At 33.0% G+C, this 21,631-nt stretch overlaps 1 protein-coding gene and 1 long non-coding RNA gene across 3 annotated transcripts; both read right to left on the bottom strand.

Annotated features, from left to right (window-relative positions):
- Positions 1-331: 331 nt before the first annotated feature.
- On the bottom strand, positions 332-20,849 carry LOC132739224 (cytosolic Fe-S cluster assembly factor narfl-like). 2 transcript variants are annotated; one of them, XM_060726886.1, is made up of 10 exons: positions 20,696-20,849; positions 7,431-7,523; positions 6,518-6,673; positions 5,873-6,005; positions 4,998-5,132; positions 4,465-4,562; positions 3,704-3,854; positions 2,941-3,013; positions 1,799-1,927; positions 332-1,021 (listed from the first exon to the last, which is right to left on the bottom strand). In XM_060726886.1, the coding sequence occupies exons 1-10, from the start codon at positions 20,756-20,758 to the stop codon at positions 622-624; spliced, it is 1,431 nt and encodes a 476-aa protein (XP_060582869.1). In that variant the 5' UTR covers positions 20,759-20,849; the 3' UTR covers positions 332-621. The 2 variants fall into 2 exon arrangements, with proteins under 2 accessions (XP_060582869.1, XP_060582868.1); XM_060726885.1 differs by lacking the exon at positions 20,696-20,849 and adding an exon at positions 9,764-11,062.
- Positions 18,738-20,614, bottom strand: LOC132739223 (uncharacterized). The gene is made up of 2 exons (XR_009626964.1): positions 20,533-20,614; positions 18,738-19,037 (listed from the first exon to the last, which is right to left on the bottom strand). It is a non-coding gene; the product is annotated as an uncharacterized LOC132739223 (long non-coding RNA).
- Positions 20,850-21,631: the final 782 nt, after the last annotated feature.

The following is a 21,631-nucleotide window of genomic DNA, read 5'->3' as shown; positions in this document are numbered from 1 at the left end:
TTATACAAACTGCTGTTTTGGCTTTCTATGAATACATACAATTATAGTATATATACCATATTTAGCTCTATGAAAATTTAGGAAATTTGTCTTTGAGGTCATAAGTTAGGACATTTGTCTTTGAGGTCATAAGTTAGGACATAGGTCTTTGAGGTCATAAGTTAGGACATAGGTCTTTGAGGTCATAAGTTAGGACATTGTCTTTGAAACGGAAAATTGTCCCAGTTTTGGTCTTAACTAAATATTTTCTATGAAAGGCAGCCAGATCTTACAGCAAATGAGTTTGCACTAAAAATTGACAGCATCATTATTGGTTAATAACATAACACAATTCTTTTTGATATTTCTTTACTTTCGCTATTCATGATCACAGCACTTATTATACTAAATAATTTACATCAATATGACAATATCACACACTTCACAAGAATACACAAGGATACATTATCCTACCATTAAACAAGAGATTGTCGGCAGGAATGATTCACAGTGTTTGTTCTCTGTTTAGTTTAAAGCCTCTATTAGGTAATCTAAAGTTTTTCACAACATTTTTGTTAATTTAAAATTATCTAAAAGACACATTAGCACCTGTTATAATAAGTTATTTCTCATTCCAAGTTCCTACCATTTAATAGCCAATGCATTTGTCATCTTTTCCACCTCATGATATTCTGTATGTAACATTTGTTTACACTTTTCACCGTCCGTTCCACCTAACCAGTCAGAATAAAGTTTTTGAACATCAGACTGTGTCCATGGATTTACAGTTTGTACTGAGTTATAAAGTTCTGTAACTTGAACCAGTCTGTCTTTGGGAGTAATCTCCCCTTCTGGTCTAATTTGGCCACCACCATTTGTACAGCCTGATGGACAGGCCATAATTTCAACAAAATGATATGGACATTTTCCACGTTTAATTTTTTGAACAATATTTTGAATGTTTCTGAAACCATAGGCTAGAGCCATTTTAAATGGTGGTTTCCCTTCTGTTTCTATAGTAACTTCTTGAAAATCTTGATTTCTGTAAAGAAGAAAAAATTCATAAAAGAGAATTCCCAATGAAATAAGATAAAACTGCTATTTTGAAATTTGCCATTGTGTTAAAAAGGTAAAATATCATCAATATCAGCATGAATTTTCTAAGTTGGTCAGCACACAAAACACAGGGCTGAAGGACCCACATGACTTTCGGACAAACTACATGGCTGAAATTTAAAACAGGTTCCGGATTCAGGTTCATTTTTTTGTGAAAACTTTCTTTAAATTATAGGGTAGATTTTCTCTAAATGATATGCATAAGCCCCTACAAAGAAAGCACTTTATTTGGTTGTAACTGAATGTGCAAAGTTTCTCAAATTTTCAATAATCTTTTCCAATATAATGTTGTTTTTGGAAGTTTTCATACAGACATATAGGCCAAATTAAAACTGTTCAGTAGAATTATTTTAAACTTGGCAAGTTGTTAGAATATGATAATAGAAATATTTTAAGGGAAACAAATTTGGAGGGCACTGTTCTCATTATTGAGTTATCTGCCACTAAATTGGACATTTTGGCTTAAATCAATGGCAGATAATTCATAATAAAGATAAAGGTAAACAATACCTATTTGTTTGCTTATTTAATATAGTTTACTTCTGTTTGTGTCAATAGTGCAAAATTTCAATAAAAAATAAAGAGAGGATTGGCCTTTTTCCCCTTCCCCATATTGTAACCCATAAATAGAGCAGAGATTCGTGACCTTAAACACTTGACAATGTAAGTCCTTGACATTTGATTAAATATGTAAAGTTTATACCGGAGCGTTTTATATTTTAGATTATCCACTGTTATTCCAAGGATTTCCTGGGCAGCATATCTAGCAATATGTTCCAGATAACCACCTGATCCACCTCCTATATGACTCACAATAGAGGCACTCCCAAATCTGTAAATACATACCGGTACTACATTTATAGTTGGTCAAAAATTCAAGCATGCTTGAGGTAAATTAAAATATTTTAACAAGTTTTGAGATATACTAATAGTATATACTAATGTACTAGTAGTCAAAATTCCAAAATAGGCCTAAGCTATGTTAAAATCATCAACAAGGTTTGATATATGGTCAAAATTCCAATCATGTTTGAGTTATGGTAAATTATGTATTTCAATAAGTTTTGAGATATGGTCAAAATTTCCAACAGACTTGAGATATGTTAAAAAGATTAATAAGTTTTGAGATATATTCAGAATTCCAGCATGGATTTATAATATCTGTGATTCCAAACAGGCTTGAAATATGGTAAAAATTTCAACAAGTTTTAAGATATGGGCCAAATTTCAAGCATGACTGGAGATATGTTCAAAAATTTCAACTAAGTTTGAAATATGGTCAAAATTTCAAGCAAGTTTTGGACTGACTCATCAAACTAATTCTTCAATATTTAAAAACATTTTACTGTTCTTTTAGTTTTCTTTTTATTTTAAAAATTTTCACTCTTACGTTAAATAGTTAAAGGTGTAAAGCCAAATAAACCAAATTAACAATAAACATTGAATTAAAATATGTAAATAGCAAATAATTCTTCAATGTCTGTCTGGCTATATAACCTAACAGCGTTAACTTAATATTTACTGACCAAGTTTTTTACCTAAGATAAGGCACATTATCTATCACAATAATTTGGTTGAAGAATGAAGACTGATGCCATTCTTCCTCTGGCACTATCATAAATAGAAACAGCGGAGATAGTTGGTTGGCAGTATCTTAAAGGAAAAATTGGTTCAAAATGGTGCAGAATCCAGGAACATGTGTAAGCTGGGAAGTCTTTCCAGGTATGAGGTAATGCTGAGTGCCCCATGATGATATGGCTGAAAACCTGTTAGTCTGGTTATATATCTGATAAAGGGAATGAATATAATCATGAAGAAATTAAAAAAAAAATTAAAAATACTTACAAAGTATCTAAAGGAAAATCTTCAATATCTGATAGGGATGTACCTTCCTTTTGCAACATCAAGTCTACTTCACCTAAATATACAAAAGAAAAAAAAAATATTTTACAAAAATATACTTGCAAGAAGTTTCTATAATTTTCCAGTGTATACCCAAAAAGCATGTTTTCACAATATCAATATTGGTGATGAAATGAAGTTGAACAGATAAAGTGTTTGATAGGTTCTTACATATATGCACTATTATCCCATGCACAGACATGTATTAATATCATAAGCCCTAACAACACGTCCATTTTTCAATTTGGACAAAACTATCCATCATTTTTCCAAAATTTTCAAAATAAGCATTGACTGAATAATAAGTGCAGACCAGGATCTATTGTTGATCTAGGTCTGTACTGGCACATGGTACAGTCTGTTGCTGTCAGCAGGCTAAGGGTTTCATTTTTTTTTAATGGTTTGTTATTAAGATTTTGGACAAGTTATATGGCCAATATCAAAATAGTAGCAAATTTAACAGTTTATCATAGCCCGAGCTACAAAGCAACTTTTATATAGCAGACAACGGCTAGCAAAATGTTCATTTTAGCTCTTATAAACCTTTATTTCAATTTCATAATAGATTACATTCCTGGTGCAATAAAAAGTCATGATCTGACTAATCTATTTATTTTAGCTCTTCAATTTCATAATCGATCACATTCCTGGTGCAATAAAAAACTAAAAGAATATAAGTATAATGATCTGACTAATTTAAACAAACCTGATGTTATAACACAATCCACATCTCTCGTACTGTAAACATCACTGTAGAAATCTGGGCGTGAAGCCTCTAATTTTTTATCAAAACATGGCATCACACTGACATGATATATCTGGGCTGGGGACTTTGACAGATGCTTTGCAAAATAATCCTGGAATTATGTTAAAACATTGACAATAATATAAAATACTGATGACTTTTGACCATTGAAGGTAATTTTTACTGAACAGTAGGAATATAAAATATGGATTGAATGAAAGACCTGTAATTCAAAATTTGGGAAACTGTGTAATAGAGTGATGTCTTTTTGCTTGCACAAAACAAAACAGAAATGTGAATGCAAGATACAGGCTTAACAAAATCACTAAACATAACATTCACTGAAAAAATCGCAAAATCAGCCATTTGCAAATACATAACCAGATATACCGTATCTTATATTTGAGCGAGTTATACAAGTAAAGATGTCTTTTTGTTTCAGTGAACATAACAAACAGCTTTATAATGCTACTAGACTATAAAATCACATAGTAGACACATTAAGATTATACCGACCCAGTCATATGTTACTGATATGTAATATGTAACAGACACAGGACTGTTTTCTAAATCCTGAATACCAAGCTATACATTTATTTGTACAACTTTTAGAATTATCTTTGGTACAACCAGGTGAGGAATCAAACCTGTGACATCTTGCACACAAAACTGTCATTGTGCCAAAGATCAACAGCTGTAATTTTTAGTAAAATAATGAGTACCTTCACAATAGATCCCATAATTTGTTGAGGTGACTTTACTTTACTAATGTAAGGCAGTATATAGGAACCGTGTGTCTTCTCTGCATAACATATCCAACCTGAATATTAGAAGTTAAAAATAATTCAGTTTGAACATTTAAGCCCGATTAAGAAACAACTTCTGTCAGCTTATATAAGTCACTTTTTTAGAAATAATCAGAACATGGAAACATAGTCATGATCCGAGAAGGACTTGAATGCGGCTCAACTCCAAAATACATGAGATAAGAGGCTGGCACCTTAATCAAAAAGCCGCTGTTATCATAAAGCTGAAATTAATTTTCTTATATATATATAATCAATCCATGCCAATTGTGAAAGACTATCTTTAAATACAGGTAACATTTAGAAAAACCTATGAAATGATACATAAATCAAGGCAACATTACAGTAGGCAACAGAGTAAAACCACAATCTCCTATGTTAACTTGCTGAATATCTTCCGCAAATTGTTAAAAATCAACATCCTTTATGTACCAAGGGGAATAACTCACCAGGACAGGCAGAAGCTAACATAGGAAATGCTGCTGGCGTAACTTCAGATTCTTTATAACGATTTACAAATTCTCGACAACTCTCTATCAAACTAAAACCTCGGGCAAACGTAGTGTCTAGCACATAATGTACACCTGAAAAAAAACAACATTCATACCATTTTACTCTATTTTGTTCTAATGATTCTGTAGCTTAAATATCAGAATCTTTGGATATCATTAATATTTCCATTACTTAATTTGCATAAAGCCCTAGCATGAACGTCAATCATCAATGACAAAATTTGACAGGATTTTATTCACTACATGCTGGAGCAGAACTTCTAGACATTTGCAGAAATCATGATAAAAAAGAAGCAAACTTTTGCTTTTTTTTTTGCAAATTCTTACATTTTCCACTTATTATGGAATATAGATCGGTGTGAAGAGATGAATTAGTCGTTTTAAAGTGCATTTGGGCAGTTGAAAAGTTCATCAGGTGTACAGGTGAGATTTTAGCATTTGATCATTCAAGCCCCTTGTCCAGTATATACTGTAATACAGTATTTAATGTTTTCAGCTCCAAATGTTTTTATACTCACTCATTTGGACAAACAACAGTATAAAACCTGAACAGACTGCATGGAATTACAGACTGTCCTGGCTCTATACATGTGCTTTGCTTTGATTTAAACATTGTAAGGATTGATTGTTCTGAATGCTGAAATGGTGCACAGGGAAACATATCAACTTAAGGTAAGTTTCTCAAAGCCATTAACCTAAGACCTTTAACAATACTTAAATCTTCTTAAGACTTTTATATAAATACAGTCGAACAGGACCTCAAACATATATATATATATTGTTATAACCTTAAAATAGACAATAACACTAACCTAGTTTTTTGAAGAATGCTGTTAGTTTGTGTGATGTTTCTGTCATATTGAGGTTATATTTAGCAGCTAGAGAAGCACGGGCCTGCGGACACACTGATACCACTACTATCTTCTCTTCATCTGACTTGCCATCCTGTATTTTAATACAAAAATATTATCATAACCTGTTATTTTCATGTTTTTATTAAATAATAAAAAATATAGCATATTAAATGAGTGTGAAATGAATAAACCAATATAAACAACACATTCAATAATTTTAGTATTGAAGCTACACGAATACAGTATCACATATATGAATTGTTTACAAAGAAAGAGTCATTTTTGTTGATGCCCCGTAAGTGTAATGCGGGCATTTGGTTTCGTTTATACATAATTTATTTTAGTTTGATTATGTAGGAAGCTACCAGTATAAGCTTATAGACACACTTTTGAATGCCGACATATGCGCGCTTTAATGCTATGTTTGTATATATCGCAAATGATGTCACATCAAGGTGATAAAGCTCATTATGTTGAGTGCAAAGGTGAGATTTTAGCATCTAATCATTTAAGGGCCTTGTCCAGTATATACCGGAATACAGTGTGGTGCATCAACACTTTTAAGTCTCACTCATAATACATAACCTCCTGTAAAAATATTACCTTCTGTAACTGATTATTTTCTTGCAGTATCCTATACAGCTCATCTTGACTTTGTTGAGTTATAAGTACACTTTCTGCGGACGTTATACACCCACTACATGCCAGACAATCGTTCAATGTGATCTGTGCTTTCTGTAGCTTTGTTTCCTTTCCTCCCTGTAAACATTAAGTTTTAATTTAGTTGAAGCATAATTTATTTCACCCTAAAAACTTTCTGAATTTATGTATCAGATTTGAACTGCTTTGATAAGAGGAACAGTCTATTTAAAGATAGTATGACTTCAATATCAAAACACATAAATAAGCAATCAACAGTATAAGTATAGAGCATTGCCAGATTGCATGGATATATTATAATCCTGCCTGCTAAAGGTGATATGGCCACTTTTCTGGTTGAGGAAGAACTCTCACTGGTGCCACTTGGTTAATTACTTCAGACACAAGCAAGCATGTTGGATAGAACCAATGATTTTCCTTCAACTAGCCAATATTAGCTAATCAAAGGTCCTGGTGATTGTCCAATTCAAATTTATTGCAGTTTAGAGCTAATGATTTTTACAGTCAGGGATGCTAAACAGTTTCACACAGACCACAATATCAGTTTATAGTTTTCAAGTTATGATATTTAGTATAAGTGACCTTGACCCTTACACTAAGTCCTTAACCAGATGAACTGACAGGCTTCCATTTTCTGATTGGTTAAAACATATTTAAGCTCGATTTTGAAACAAGTTCTTAAAACTTATATTAATCACTTTCGAGTCTGCTTCCTGGAACCAACCAGTACAAGTCTTATATGAAGAAAAATGGTCGTACCCAATTAGGGCTTGAACCCATGATCCCTTTGTTGAGAGGCAGATAACTTAACCACTAGGACCTCTAGGTCAAGGTCGAATGTTAAATAAATACTGACCTCTGACACATTAAAGTAACTGCCATCATCTTCTATTCGAATTTTCCCCACTTTCCCAGCAGTCCTGTCTATCTTAACTGGCTTTATACATTCCTGAAAATACAATGTAAATAAGAATTTTAGTCTGCATTCATAATTTATACACTAGTGACTATATGTATACAAAACAAGTGCTGTCGGCAGGACCACATGCTTGTCAATGACTATTTTAAGTGCTTGATAGTAATACAAGGGACTGGATAATGTAGAAATTATGTTCTAAAAGGGCCATAATTCTGTCAAAATCCATTCCAGAGTTATGAGCCTTGGACAGTGACCTCCTATAATGCTTCCAAATAATTTTGGCTCCAAAGTGTAAATAAGTTTTTCTCATATTTGGGCTGTGACATACATTTAATTAATGTATTTTTTTGACTCCAGATGACCCATATTCAAACAACCAAACAGCAGTTCTGACAAAAAATTTAAGGATATCTGAACTGAAACAGTAGTCTCTCCATCATGGACAATATTTTTCTATTTTTGGGTCATGTAACCTAGTTTTTCATCCAAGATGACCCATATTCGAACCTGTTTGACTAATTACTGGGACAAATATCCCAAGTTTCGTGACAATTGAAGCTTTGTGGATACTAGAGGGTTAATGATTTAAGTGTGGACAGACGACAATGGACATTCATAAACCCTAATAACTCACCCTGAGCCTTCAAATAAGACAAAAGGGGTATGGCGGCCTATGTTATCACCTCACCAGAAAGACCTGCAAGCACTCAGTCTGGTTTTCTCTATAAAAAATATATAGGTAAACATAGCCAAATCCCATAATCTTGGTAGAAAGCCACTTAAAAATAATTGCTTTTTTATTGTCTCAAAGTCTGAACAACACAATTATATAATTTATACAATGTACTTTCTATATAGAGCTGTCATCGATATCGACAATATCGATGTATCGTTGATATTTTTTTGTCGATCAATAATCGATACACATTTTAAAAAATCGATACTTTTGACTTATAAATTAAATGTCTAGAAATTATACAATTCACCCAAAATATATGCAGAAACAATTATTTATATCTTATGTTATGCTTTTGTTATATAGTGGAATTATTTCATAGCAATGGTGATAAAAAATATTGTCTGGAAAAAATCATGCAGTGGACAAGACACTGTACAGAACATGTTTTTGACTGAAATCATTGAAACAGGTATGAAAGTGAATGACAGACAAGTGAGTATAGGATATTATTGATATATCGGTGTATCGTTGATTTTAGTTACTTGATATCGATATATCGTTGATATGCTTTGCACTAAATCAATGACAGCTTTATTTCTATAACTGATTTATTTACAAGTACAATTGGAAGTGATCCCACCTCAGAGGGCCATGTTTTTTTAACAAATCAAAAACATCAAATTAAAAGACTTTTTTTTTTTTAGAAGAAAATTTCCAAATTCTGCCGTATATACATACATGTATTGGTTTTTTATAAAATCAAAATAATTTGAAAAATAGTGATCAACTTCCAGAAATTATCATGAAAATATTGTTTGTTTTAAAGCAATATACAGTAAAAAAACCCGCTTTGCGACCACCCCGATTTTTAGACCAACCCGCTAATAAGAATGATTTTTTTCAGACCCGATTTTCTTCTTCTTTATTGCAATGGTCGCCAACCCTGATATCCAGACCACCCTGTTATTCCGTAACACAACCGGTTTATTCAGTCCCTTTTGTACATCATGTACATTTGTTAACCCCTAAATAAGACCGCAGGCATTTTCTCACCTTGATATTGATATGCATGTATATTTCTGAAATCCTTTTTATTGTAATTTTTTAGTCAGTGGTGGCAATTTTATTCTTATTTGTGGGAGTAAGATTTTTTATTTTGATCATGATAACGAGGAATGCCTTAAAGGCCCATCTAATGCCACTGAAATGCTTTTATTTTTTATGCTCAGAAGCTTTGTAGATTACTTTTTGTGAACTCTTATAGTTTCCAAAAAGTTACTTATTTGAAACCAATTATTGGAACCCTTTCTCTCTTCTGTTGCTTTTTTGCAGTTAGTACATTTACAGTGATTTAGTATTTAGTATATAAGTCAAAATACTACTTAATTTACATAATGTAACTTTTATGACAAACTATTTCACATTTAGTGCTACTTTCTTTATGTAACAGGCATCTAAAATGCGCTAAAACCATTATTTTAACATTATAACATTCAATATTTGCCCTTTCTAAAACAGCAAAAATTCTATTTGTTTCTCAGGCATAATAAAATTATGCTTTCAAGTATCATTATTTCATACAATTTTTTACCTTGGTCTGGTTATAGGACACAGAATACTGACTGAGGTCAAGCCCACAGTCTATCTGCTCTGTGTCAATGCTATAATCCTTTACAACAGGGGCTGGCTTTTTCTTCGTCTTTCTCACCAACTTTCCAGTGTGGTGCAACCACAATAGAACACATATTAAGATCAAGACAAATACTGGCACGGCCACTAAGATTCCAATTAAACTCCATTTATCTAGTCCAGTATTGGCCATGTATAGAAGTTTTGGCATATTTAATTTCCACACCTGTCGGGGGTTAAGTTCACCAACATAGACAAAATGTCTTGTCTCATCTACAGCAATATCATGTGGATGATTTAAGCCTGGTTCTGGAATATTCCAAGTTGAGAGTAGCTCACCGGTGTCAATGCTTAGAGTAAATCCTTTAGTTTTAGCAGCGTACGGACCATCTTGTGGCCCATTTACTGCAAATATTACACCTCCATGGCTCATACTATATTCAATAGCATATACAGCTTGCCCAAATGGTTTCGGATGCATTTGTCTCACGAAATTTCCTTCCAAATCGAAACACTGAATTCTACCATTTTGACGGTCTGCAACACAAAGCAAGCGTTTGTCTTCAGCCAATGTTAAACCATGCGGAAAGTTGAAAGTACCCGCTGGGGGGAAACCATCGGAATTTCTGTAAACACTTTTCGATCCCCACTGCTTAATGAAATAACCGTATTTGTCAAACTTTATTATACGGCTGTTACAATATCCATCTGCTACAAAAAACTCTCCTGTCGACAGCACCGCAACATCAGTTGGTTTACAGAAGTGCTCAGAATCTGATCCAGGTTCAAACCTGTATCCTAATGTAAGATCCGGAAATTCACCTCCTTTAGGTATCCGGAATACTTGATGCAGGGCGACATCAGTCAACCACATATTACCCTCCAAATCGAGCGTCAAACCGTGGGGCAAGTAATATGTATTATTCCCAAATGACCGTTTTAACGTACCATTCTTATACAGAATGGCAACAGTGTCCACCTCAATCGGGAAATATTGTAATGTATATACATGCATAGAATCAAACGAGAATGCATTCCAGATATTTTCACCGCGGTGAAATATATGTATCTCACCATCTTCATTCACAGCTAGACCTCCCACTTGCCCTATATCTAAGTTTCCAACCTTAGACACAAAATTGAGATCTAATCCATGATCTACGCAAAGACAACTTCTTGATATAAACAACAAAACTAATGGCAACAACAACAATACTTTGCTTTGTTTCATCATGAAAACATTCATATCTTGATACCTTTCAAAAGCAATGTACTCTACCTATTTATAAAACAATCATTTTCATAATTTAATCCATTTTTTTACCCAGATAAAACTTTTCTATTTCTTCAGTTTGTACATTGTAAAATGTCTGTTTAATCTATTTTGTTCATAAAATTAATGATCTTATTTCCAGATACTTTTTTCCTTCACCAGTAATGATTAAATATAGAGCCTAATTAAAGTATTCCATGATAATAAATATCATTCATTTTCACACATCACTTCGCTGATTTGTATTCTATGTAAATGTCTCTAATATGCTTCATCATGCATTGTTTCATATTGATTAGGCACAAGCTACCACAAGTTGACACTCGGTATAATGTTAAAAAGTTCGGAAAGCATAATTAGTTATTATTTCATGCACAAAATCTAAGCGTTAATTTTTTTCATACAAGCTCATTTACATAATAGATAATAATCCAAATCTTTTTTCTTTTTTTTAATATTTATTTGTAATACACATATAATACTATATAGTGTTTATGCCCCCACAGTTTCACTAGTACATGCTTCACAGTTGAAGGAGACAGTTTAACGTGGCACCCTGGGGCATTTCCTTTATATTAGTTAACCTATCTAATTACAGCTGTCAAATTTATGTCAATTTTACATTATATCTGAACTGTATTAATTAATGTTATATTTGTACGCTAATTTATTATATCTCTTTTGATCTCAGACCTCCATGGTTCTTAAATACTTAATTACTTAATAATTCATTTATAATTGTATGTATTTCAAATCAATTCATATTTTCAACTTGAATCAATTGATTTATAACCATACATTCCAAATGAATTCATATTCCCAATTAATTCTTTTTTTTTCTTCAGTTTATTAATAATCATATTCTAAATAAATTTATGATATTCAAAATTACATAATTTGTATTTCTAATTAATTAATTATCATATTCCATATGAACTCATGATATTCCCAATTAATCTATATTTTCATATTTTCATTTAATTTATAATTTATATTCCACATAAATCTTTTTTTTATTTCAGATAAATCTATTATATTCTCTATTAATTTACAATGTTTCCTGTAGTTTATTTTTTTTACATAGTCAAAGAAAGAAAATTTTTTACTCTGGACTTTTTAAAACTTTGTATGATTAAAGACAATCCCACTTTTTGAGAACCTAAATGTGAAATGTTTACTCTTGAAAATGACCCCTAAAACAAGTAAAATCTCGCTTTCAGGGGCAAATAACTGCAACAGTAGGATGGTGACCCCAATTTTTTCAGTTACATGTAGGATTCCTTTCAAACATGTAAATTTTAAAAAAACTAGAACTATCACTTAATGTGATTAATACCCCCGCAAGACTGCTTCAGAAATGAGGAAGTTATTAATAACAGAATACCTTGCAAAAGAAATGAAATAGAGTTATGGTTGTTGGCAATTAAAGATACTTGTGGTTCTTGTATGTTGCATTTCCTTTCAATGTGGTTGACAATTGATGAAGTTTTATTGAATTACTCTGCAAGAAGTCCAAAAAGAGTTACACTTCTTGAGCACTGCCCTCCCTTTTATTGCGATTGACACATTGAATGAAGTTTTATTGAATTCTAAACATTAGTTTTTTAAGTTATTCCCTGACAGGGAAAAGGAACAAAGAGCAATAACTCTACAAATACTGAAGATGGAGTTATGGTTATTGTACACTGCACTTCCTCTCATTGAGCTAGACCATTGTATGAAGTTGTATTGAATTCCAACAACTAGTTTTTCAGTTATGCACTGGACAAAAAAAGTAACAAAGGGCAATTACTGTAATTAGTTCAATAGATTTATGGTTCTTGTGCACTGCACTTCATCTCACTGCCCTTGATCATTGTATAAAGTTTCTTTGAATTCCAACCATTAATTTTCAAGTTATGCACTGGACAATAAAAAGTAACAGAGGAGGGCAAAAACTCTTAAATGAGTCAAGAAAGAGTTATGGTTTCTGTGCACTGCGCTTTTCTCAATATACTTGACCATTGTATGAATTTGTATTGAATTCCAACTAGTAAGTTTCAAGTTATGCTCTGGTCAATAAAAAGTAACAGAGGAGGGCAAAAACTCTTAAATGAGTCAAGAAAGAGTTATGGTTTCTGTGCACTGCGCTTTTCTCAATATACTTGACCATTGTATGAATTTGTATTGAATTCCAACTAGTAAGTTTCAAGTTATGCTCTGGACAAGAAAAAAAATAAATGGAAAAGTAACAAAGGGCAATAACTCTATAATTACTTTGGATAGAGTTATGGTTCTTGTGTACCATACTTCCTCTTATTGTGCTTGACCATTGTATGAAGTTGTTTTGAATTCCAACCTGTACTTTACAAGTTACGCTCCGGACAAGGAAAAGTATCAAAGGGCAATAACTCTGTAATTTGTCAAAATGGTGTTATTGTTCTTGTGCACTGCACTTCCTCTTAATGTACTTGACAATTGTATAAAGTTGTATTGAATTGCAACTAGTAGTTTTCAAGTTATGCTTCGAACAAGGAAAATTAACAAAAGGCAATAACTCTGTAATCAGTCAAGATGGAGTTATGGTTCTTCAACTTGCACTGCACTTCCTCTCAATGTGCTTGGCCATTGTATGAAGTTGTTTTGAATTCCAACCATTAGTCTTCAAGTTATGGTCCGGAAAAAAGAAAGCAATGGAAAAGTAACAAAGGGCAATAACTCTGTAATTACTTTAGATAGAGTTAAGGTTCTTGCGCACTGCACTTCCCCTTATTGTGCTTGACGATTGTATGAAGTTGTTATGAATTCCAACCAGTAGTTTTCAAGTAATGCTCCCGACAAGAAAAAAAAAACAAAGGGCAATAACTCTGTAATCAGTCAAGATGGAGTTATGGTTCTTGTGCACTGCACTTCCTCTCAATGTGTTTGACCATTGTATGAAATTATATTGAATTCCAACCATTAGTCTTCAAGTTATGGTCCAAACAAAAGAAAGCAATGGAAAAGTAACGAAGGGCAATAACTCTGTAATTACTTTAGATAAAGTTATGGTTCTTATGCCCCTTATTGTGCTTGACCATTATATGAAGTTGTTTTGAATTCCAACCAGTAGTTTTCAAGTTATGCTCCGGACAAGGAAAAGTAACAAAGGGCAATAACTTTGTAGTAAGTGAAGATACCTGATGGAGTTATGGTTCTATTGCACTGCACTTCCTCTCAATGTGCTTGACCATTGTATGAAGTTGTATTGAATTCCAATCTTTAGTCTTCAAGTTATGCTCCGGACAAGGAAAATGCAACGGACGGCTGGACCGACCAACTGACCGACCATGGAGTGAATCCTATATAACCCCAAACTTCGTTTTGGGGGTATAATTATGTTCACAACTTTATATAGTCCTTCTATGTCTTAGTTAAAAAAATATTAAACTAAAGGAAGTGTCAATGATAAAATATAATTTACAAATACAGTTTCTGCGCTGTTCAAATATGTGTTAGCTGTCTTGCCATGGTGACTGTGAGATTGCCATTATACTGGGGAAATAGTCACTATTACCTTGTCACTATACTGGTGCAATGGTTGTTATCACAATGTCACTATACTGGCGGAATGGTTGTTATCACATTGTCACTATACTGATGGAATGGTTGTTATCACATTGTCACTATACTGGTGGAATGGTTGTTATCACATTGTCACTATACTGGTGGAATGGTTGTTATCACAATGTCACTATACTGGTGGAATGGTTGTTATCACATTGTCACTATACTGGTGGAATGGTTCTTATCACATTGTCACTATACTGGTGGAATGGTTGTTATCACAATGACACAATACTGGTGGAATGGTTGTTATCACATTGTCACTATACTGGTGGATTGGATGTTATCACATTGTCACTTTACTTGTGAAGTGGTTTTTATCACAATGACACTATACTGGTGGAATGGTTGTTATCATATTGTCACTATACTGGTGGAGTGGTTGTTATCACATTGTCACTTTACTGGTGGGATGGTTGTTATCACAATGTCACTATACTGGTGCAATGGTTGTTATCACATTGTCACTATACTGATGGAATGGTTGTTATCACATTGTCACTATACTTGTGAAGTGGTTGTTATCACATTGTCACTATACTTGTGGAATGGATGTTATCACATTGTCACTTTACTTGTGAAGTGGTTGTTATCACAATGACACTATACTGGTGGAATGGTTGTTATCACATTGTCACTTTACTTGTGAAGTGGTTGTTATCACATTGTCACTATACTGGTGGAATGGATGTTATCACATTGTCACTTCACTTGTGAAGTGGTTTTTATCACAATGACACTATACTGGTGGAATGGTTGTTATCATATTGTCACTTTACTTGTGAAGTGGTTGTTATCACATTTTCACTATACTGGTGGAATGACTGTTATCACATTGTCACTATACTGGTGGAATGGTTGTTATCACATTGTCACTATACTGATGGATTGGCTGTTATCATATTGTCACTATACTGGTGGAATGGTTGTTATCATGTTGTCAATATACTGGTGGAATGGTTTTTATCACATTGTCACTATACTAGTAGAATGGTCGTTATCACATTGTCACTATACTGGTGGAATGGTTGTTATCACAATGTCACTATACTGGTGGAATGGTTGTTATCACATTCTCACTATACTGGTGGAATGGTTGTTATCACTTTTTTCACTATACTGTTGGAGTGGTTGTTATCACAATGACACTATACTGGTGGAATGGTTGTTATCACAATGTCACTATACTAGTGGGATGGTTGTTATCACAATGTCACTATACTAGTGGGATGGTTGTTATCACAATGTCACTATACTAGTGGGATGGTTGTTATCACAATGTCACTATACTAGTGGGATGGTTGTTATCACAATGTCACTTTACCAGTGGGATGGTTGTTATCACAATGTCACTATACTAGTGGGATGGTTGTTATCACTTTGACAGGATTTAGTTTGAATGGTTGTTATCACAATGTCACTCTAAAGGTTGAATGGCTGTTCACATATTGTCACAATATAGGTTGTTATCATTAAATTGTTAAGTCAGATGTACAAATGTAGCTGTTTCAAAGTGAAAGAAAATATTATATTAATGGGAGTTGTTTCCAATGAACCGGGCAATTTTAAGGTGCAAATTTTATTTATAGGTGAAAAGTCTGAGTAGGGCCTCAGGCAACACATGGGCTTTTTTCACATTTTTCCATACTGATTTCATAATTTTAAAGCTAGAAATCTGAAAATTTGACACAGAACAGCTAGGTTTTTCTCCTACTTAATGAACTAAGTTTGCTGACACTTTAATCTGAGGCACATCAATGTGAATGAGGGTACCAAAATTACCTGAATTGACCACACTACAGTACCATGTGTCCAGGCAGATATGTTCATGATGTTGATTTAATTCAGATAAAAACTTCAGTGTTTTAATTTATATTTTTAACTTGATATACAATATTTCGGCAACAAATGCTTAAGTTTTTGATATTCTATTGTTTACTCTGCAAAATATTTTAGCTAGTATAAGAGGTCAGGTATTGCAATCTTGACGTCCATTTTTTCAACATCAATGTTATTCAACTATGAATGTTTAAGAATGTTGAAATGAATTTACCTAATTATACATGGAAAGTCCGAGCGGGGCCAAAGGCCCCGCGAGGGCTGTAGCGCTCTTAGACAACATGTCTGAAGCATATCAATTCAAATGAAATCAAATCAAAACTAAATGAAAATTTCATAAAAATACAAAATTATATCCTATACCTAATAAGCTGTGAAAAAATTCTTAGTTAACTTGGCACCGCCATTTTGAAATCCTTTTGAGCTAAATATAGATATCAGAGCACTTTTAATGAGCGTCTATATAATTCAGACTATTGCTAGCAGACGCATGCTAAGTAACACTTCGGGTGAAAGAATGATGTACAAAATCAGAAAATAAACCTACATTTCATTAATAAGAATTATAGTAACGATTATAAATATAAAAAGTGACTGTAACATATCCTTTTTGATAAATTAGCACATTCAAAAATAACGTTAAAAACAACAACTGTGATTTGAGATTAACAAAAAAGGCGGACAGGATTTTCCAAACGCCGACACATGCGCAGTGGCCCCCTTTACGTTGGGAGATTTTTGAAATATTCCGAGCGCTCCGATGATAGGTTGAACACCACCAATTTATTTGTTTTGTTTACGCTACAGAATACCTGCAAGAAAGATCTGGTTTACATGTACACTAAACATGTTTTGCGAAAATCATAAGAGCTTTCTGCACCATAGGTAGCACCTAATTTCATCTTAGGACTTTGTACATCTATGAAAAGTATACAAACCAAATCAGGAACACACTTTTGTTTAAAACCATACATATCTTATAGATTAAAATCATTTACTGGTGCCCATTTATGATTAGATAATCATCAGTCACCGAGTCTCACAGTGGTCATCTTCATTCTTGCATCTGTATGTCATTGAGCAGGATTCTGTCGGAGATTCTGTCGAGATTTACAAATTGTCATACAGTGGACTCGCCCTTTCCGAACCAATTTTTATACTTTTGTTGTATTACGCCGATAAATATCTATTTAAACTAAAAAGAATATCTTAAAATATAGATAAATATGTCACGATTAAAATAGCGCAAAAAGAAATTGCCTTTAAATTGGATTTAATACCGGAATTTCCAAGAAAATTTAGACTGGTACCTTGCCTAATCCGGGTCATACTCGCCTTTTCCGAATCACCGCAAAATTAACGAAATGGTCGGAAATTATTTTTCTTAATTCAGTTCATAGTGACATAATACCGTGAGTTCAACCAACAAGTAATATTAAATCGTGATATATTCTAATAACATTCAAGGTAGCCAGTTTAAAATACAGTTTCTTTATATAGCATTCCTTTAAGTGCCTATCCTTTATCAAACCTTTCATTTATGAGCTGCGTGTTCATTTTTTACTAGAAGTGGCTTTGTCATTAACGCGTTAGCATAAAAGCAGACATGTCTGCTGCTGCCAAATGAAAACGAATAATTATATTACACATTTGATTAATTTTATGCAAATTGCTACAACTAGATTTATACGCTATTAACAAATTGTGAAAACTAAAATATGAATTTTGTTTTGAAAACTATCTAGAATGATAGAAAATGTTCTAAGAAAATAAATCCGAACACCAGTATCTTTAATTCAGCCATTAACGCTGTACAGACGTTTAAAGAGTTGTTAAACTAATGTGATAACAAAATGAATATATGAAGCAAACAGAATCTTAAAGCAGGTACCTGCACCCTGTAGGGTACTTATATATATGTCATGTGATAGTCTTGTGACAATCACTTCTTTGGCTAAACTAAGAGGCCATGCCAGTTTTGTAAGGGAGTTGTGTTTTTTTTTTCAGGATGGAAAACAGGCTTTTCTAATTGTTTCATTTCAGCCAAAACTTACAGAAATGTTAATTAAAGATTATTTCAGCCAAAACTTACAGAAATGTTAAATAAAGATTCAATTGACTGTCTACATATATGTGATTTATTAAAGATTTATTTCTTTTTATACTAAAAGACTCAGGAATGCTTAAAGGTTTGAGAACTGGTTTGTCCATGATGTAAGTAAAACATAACACATGTATGTAATATGTATTTATATATAAAGCATATGTCCATGACTTGTAAAATCATAAGTACTATAAAATCTGAACAACAGCTATGGCGTCCCCTCTGGCATAAATGAAATATATTGTATCATTGCAGTCATATGAGCAGTCTGTGACCATGTGGTAGACCAAGAATGTCACTCTCCCTTGAGATTTTGGTAATCTTAGCGTCCTTGGCTTTCTTTGCTGGTGTGAAGTTAGAGTAATTTTTTTAATTTTCTAACATTTCTGGCAGACACCTCAGCTGGACGTTGGCATTTTTTCTAGGTTTATCCATCTAAAAAAGATGTAGATATGTAAAATAGAATGTATAAAACGAATAATGAATTATTTTACATGTACACTGTACAATATTGTACCTGAAGGAAGGGAATTTCATAGTATTCTCTGGAAGGGATTACATGCCATTTTGTACAAATAATAGTGGCAAAAGTGATGTAAAAATGTTTCATATTTTATTTTGCAAAAATCAAATACATTTCAATAGGATAATGTTTAAGAATCCCCTGCTTTTGGCAGGTTATAGGCAGGTAAAGTTAAGCAAGAGCTGTCAGACTAGACAGTGCTCTTGTTAATTAGATACAAGAGACAAAAAGTATATGAATGATAAAAACATCTGTATTATGAGTTAATAAAGTACTCAAATATATAATTTTTTGTTTGTTTGTTTCATTTTACGCCTTTTCCCATTAGTATTTTAGTCATATAGGCGGGTAGTTTCCTAACCATCGTTCCTGCAGAGTTACACCAGTACTAGATTACCTTCCTCAGTGCTAAACTATCAAAGCATCTCCCGGGGATCGAGGTAATAAAGTCATAGACTCTTAACCCCTCGACCACTGAGGCGGTCCAAATATATAACAATTTTCATATAGTGTAAAATAAGTTCAAAATGGAAATACTTCTGAAAATACAAGAGCTACACATTTTAATTAAATCTCATTAAATATTATATGTAAGTGTTAATAAAACATATATTTTTGAAGTTTACATTAAATTCCCGAAGAAATAAAGAAGTCACAAAAAAGGAAGAAAATTCTAACTTTACGTAAGGGCCTAGAAATCAATTAAATCCACGGAAATATAAGTATTATTGAAATTTATCCTATCATACATATATCTAAACAATGTTTCTATCAAATAATCGTGGTCAGTGTCAATACTGATGGTCAAAATAATAAATACATTTATGTATCTTCAAACACTTATTTCACGCAGCAGCAGAAGACTATTATAATATTGCTATAAAACTTACAACATCTTAACTGCCCATTTCAATGGAATAAATGAAAGTTATAGCAGGCTAAGTCATATTATTTTATAAATATTTATTTATTTCTAATTATAATCATTATCTATATTTTATACAAACAAAAATAAATATTGCTATATTTGGGTATATTTAGGTGTATTTGGGTATTTCGTGCCGCCGAAAAAAAAGGTGATTCGGAATACACAAAAAACATGATGTCAGTAATACAGCCTTTTACGTTTAAATTTTAAAATTATTTGTATTGTGATTATTATGGCTTGAAAGCACATAAAATTTGCTTTTTATCAATGTTCATTTTGTTTCGTTTCGGGAATTAACTAAAATGCAAGCGCCTTTTCGTTTTGAAAATTTTATTTTCATTCGACAGATTTACGCATACGGGAAAAATATGACACTTAAACAAACTAAAAATACAGATAATGTAAGAATATTTTTTATGCCTTACTAACGTTGAATTGATTGTATAGTGCTTCAATTATAAACCTAAAACATAACTTACGATTTCTGTGGCCGTCTGCACGCTCGCGACCTAAAAAGCTTGGAAATGATCCTCATTTTTGACTGGTTCGGAATGGGCGAGTTCACTGTAATCAAAAAAATATTTAGGATGAATGTAATTAAATGGAAACACATTATAGCTATGCAAATAATTAGTCTCAAACCTGAGATGGTGTTATAAAGTCGTTTAAATCTGTTATTTGAAGAGCTCCACTAAACCCTGCCATCCTTATCTGTTTGCCTTGTCTTTATGGTGATTACAAAAGCATTCCGACTAAGCGGTGTCTATAATATTTTTGTTGCGAAAAATTCGTATATGTCCGAGATAAGGTAGTTTGTGTTGGTGGTAAAACTACGGAAGCAGTTTTATGCCATCACTTCAAAAACATTTAAATTACTATCTTCTTTGTTTTATTATGCGTCGCCTCCACAGAGTACAGGTCATATGGCGACTTTCCAGCTTAACTAGTGGAGGAAGACCTCAAGTGATCCTCCTTGCATTATTTCAGGCTCGAACGGGCACCTGAGTAGAACCGCAGAATGACGTTCCGTAAGCTGCTAGCTGGATATATAGATTCCTTTCATGAAAGAATCAAAATTCTTGCATGTCAAAGTTTCTACCATTTACACCTGTGCTACAAAAACCTGTCTTACATTCCCCATGTAACACAAGTCGCGTGCCTTAAATGTTGTCATTGCCGTGTGCGCTTTTTATGAATTTACAAATGGCGTTCTTAAGTTTCAGGTCAGGGTCTTTCAAATAGAATTGAACAACGCTTTGGGATACACAGAAGTAGTGGAGGTAGCAATAACAATCCAACTTGAAATAAAATTTCGGATTCAGACTGACAACTGTTGGAGGCCAAGCCCTAGCCCCTCTAAAAGGAAATACAAAAATAAAACTTAGGCTAACTCCAATAGACAACACTCCGTTACCTAAGCGGTAAACAATGCACTGGCTTTTATGTGTTGACTGTGATTCAAAGTTGAAACAAGTTCAAACGAAACAATACACTTTAATGTGTTGGCTGTGATTCAAAGTTGAAATGGAATTATGCTATGATATGATTTACAACTGGTATAGTCTTTACCATTCTTGC

The sequence above is a fragment of the Ruditapes philippinarum genome, unplaced genomic scaffold (genome assembly GCF_026571515.1).
Source record: "Ruditapes philippinarum isolate M1 unplaced genomic scaffold, ASM2657151v2 ctg5576_1_1_1_1, whole genome shotgun sequence".
Taxonomy (NCBI): Eukaryota; Metazoa; Mollusca; class Bivalvia; order Venerida; family Veneridae; genus Ruditapes; species Ruditapes philippinarum.
Note: the sequence above shows the minus strand (reverse complement) of the source record. Positions and strands in the feature narration are given on the sequence as shown.

Coding starts and splice junctions, on each gene's coding strand:
- LOC132739224 (XM_060726885.1), bottom strand. CDS start 11,047: ATGAATGTTTTCATGATGAAACAAAGCAAAGTATTGTTGTTGTTGCCA. Junction 6,674..7,430: donor GTTACTTTAATGTGTCAGAG/GTCAGTATTTAT, acceptor TAATGTTTACAG/GGAGGAAAGGAAACAAAGCT. Junction 4,563..4,997: donor GTTAGCTTCTGCCTGTCCTG/GTGAGTTATTCC, acceptor TCTAATATTCAG/GTTGGATATGTTATGCAGAG.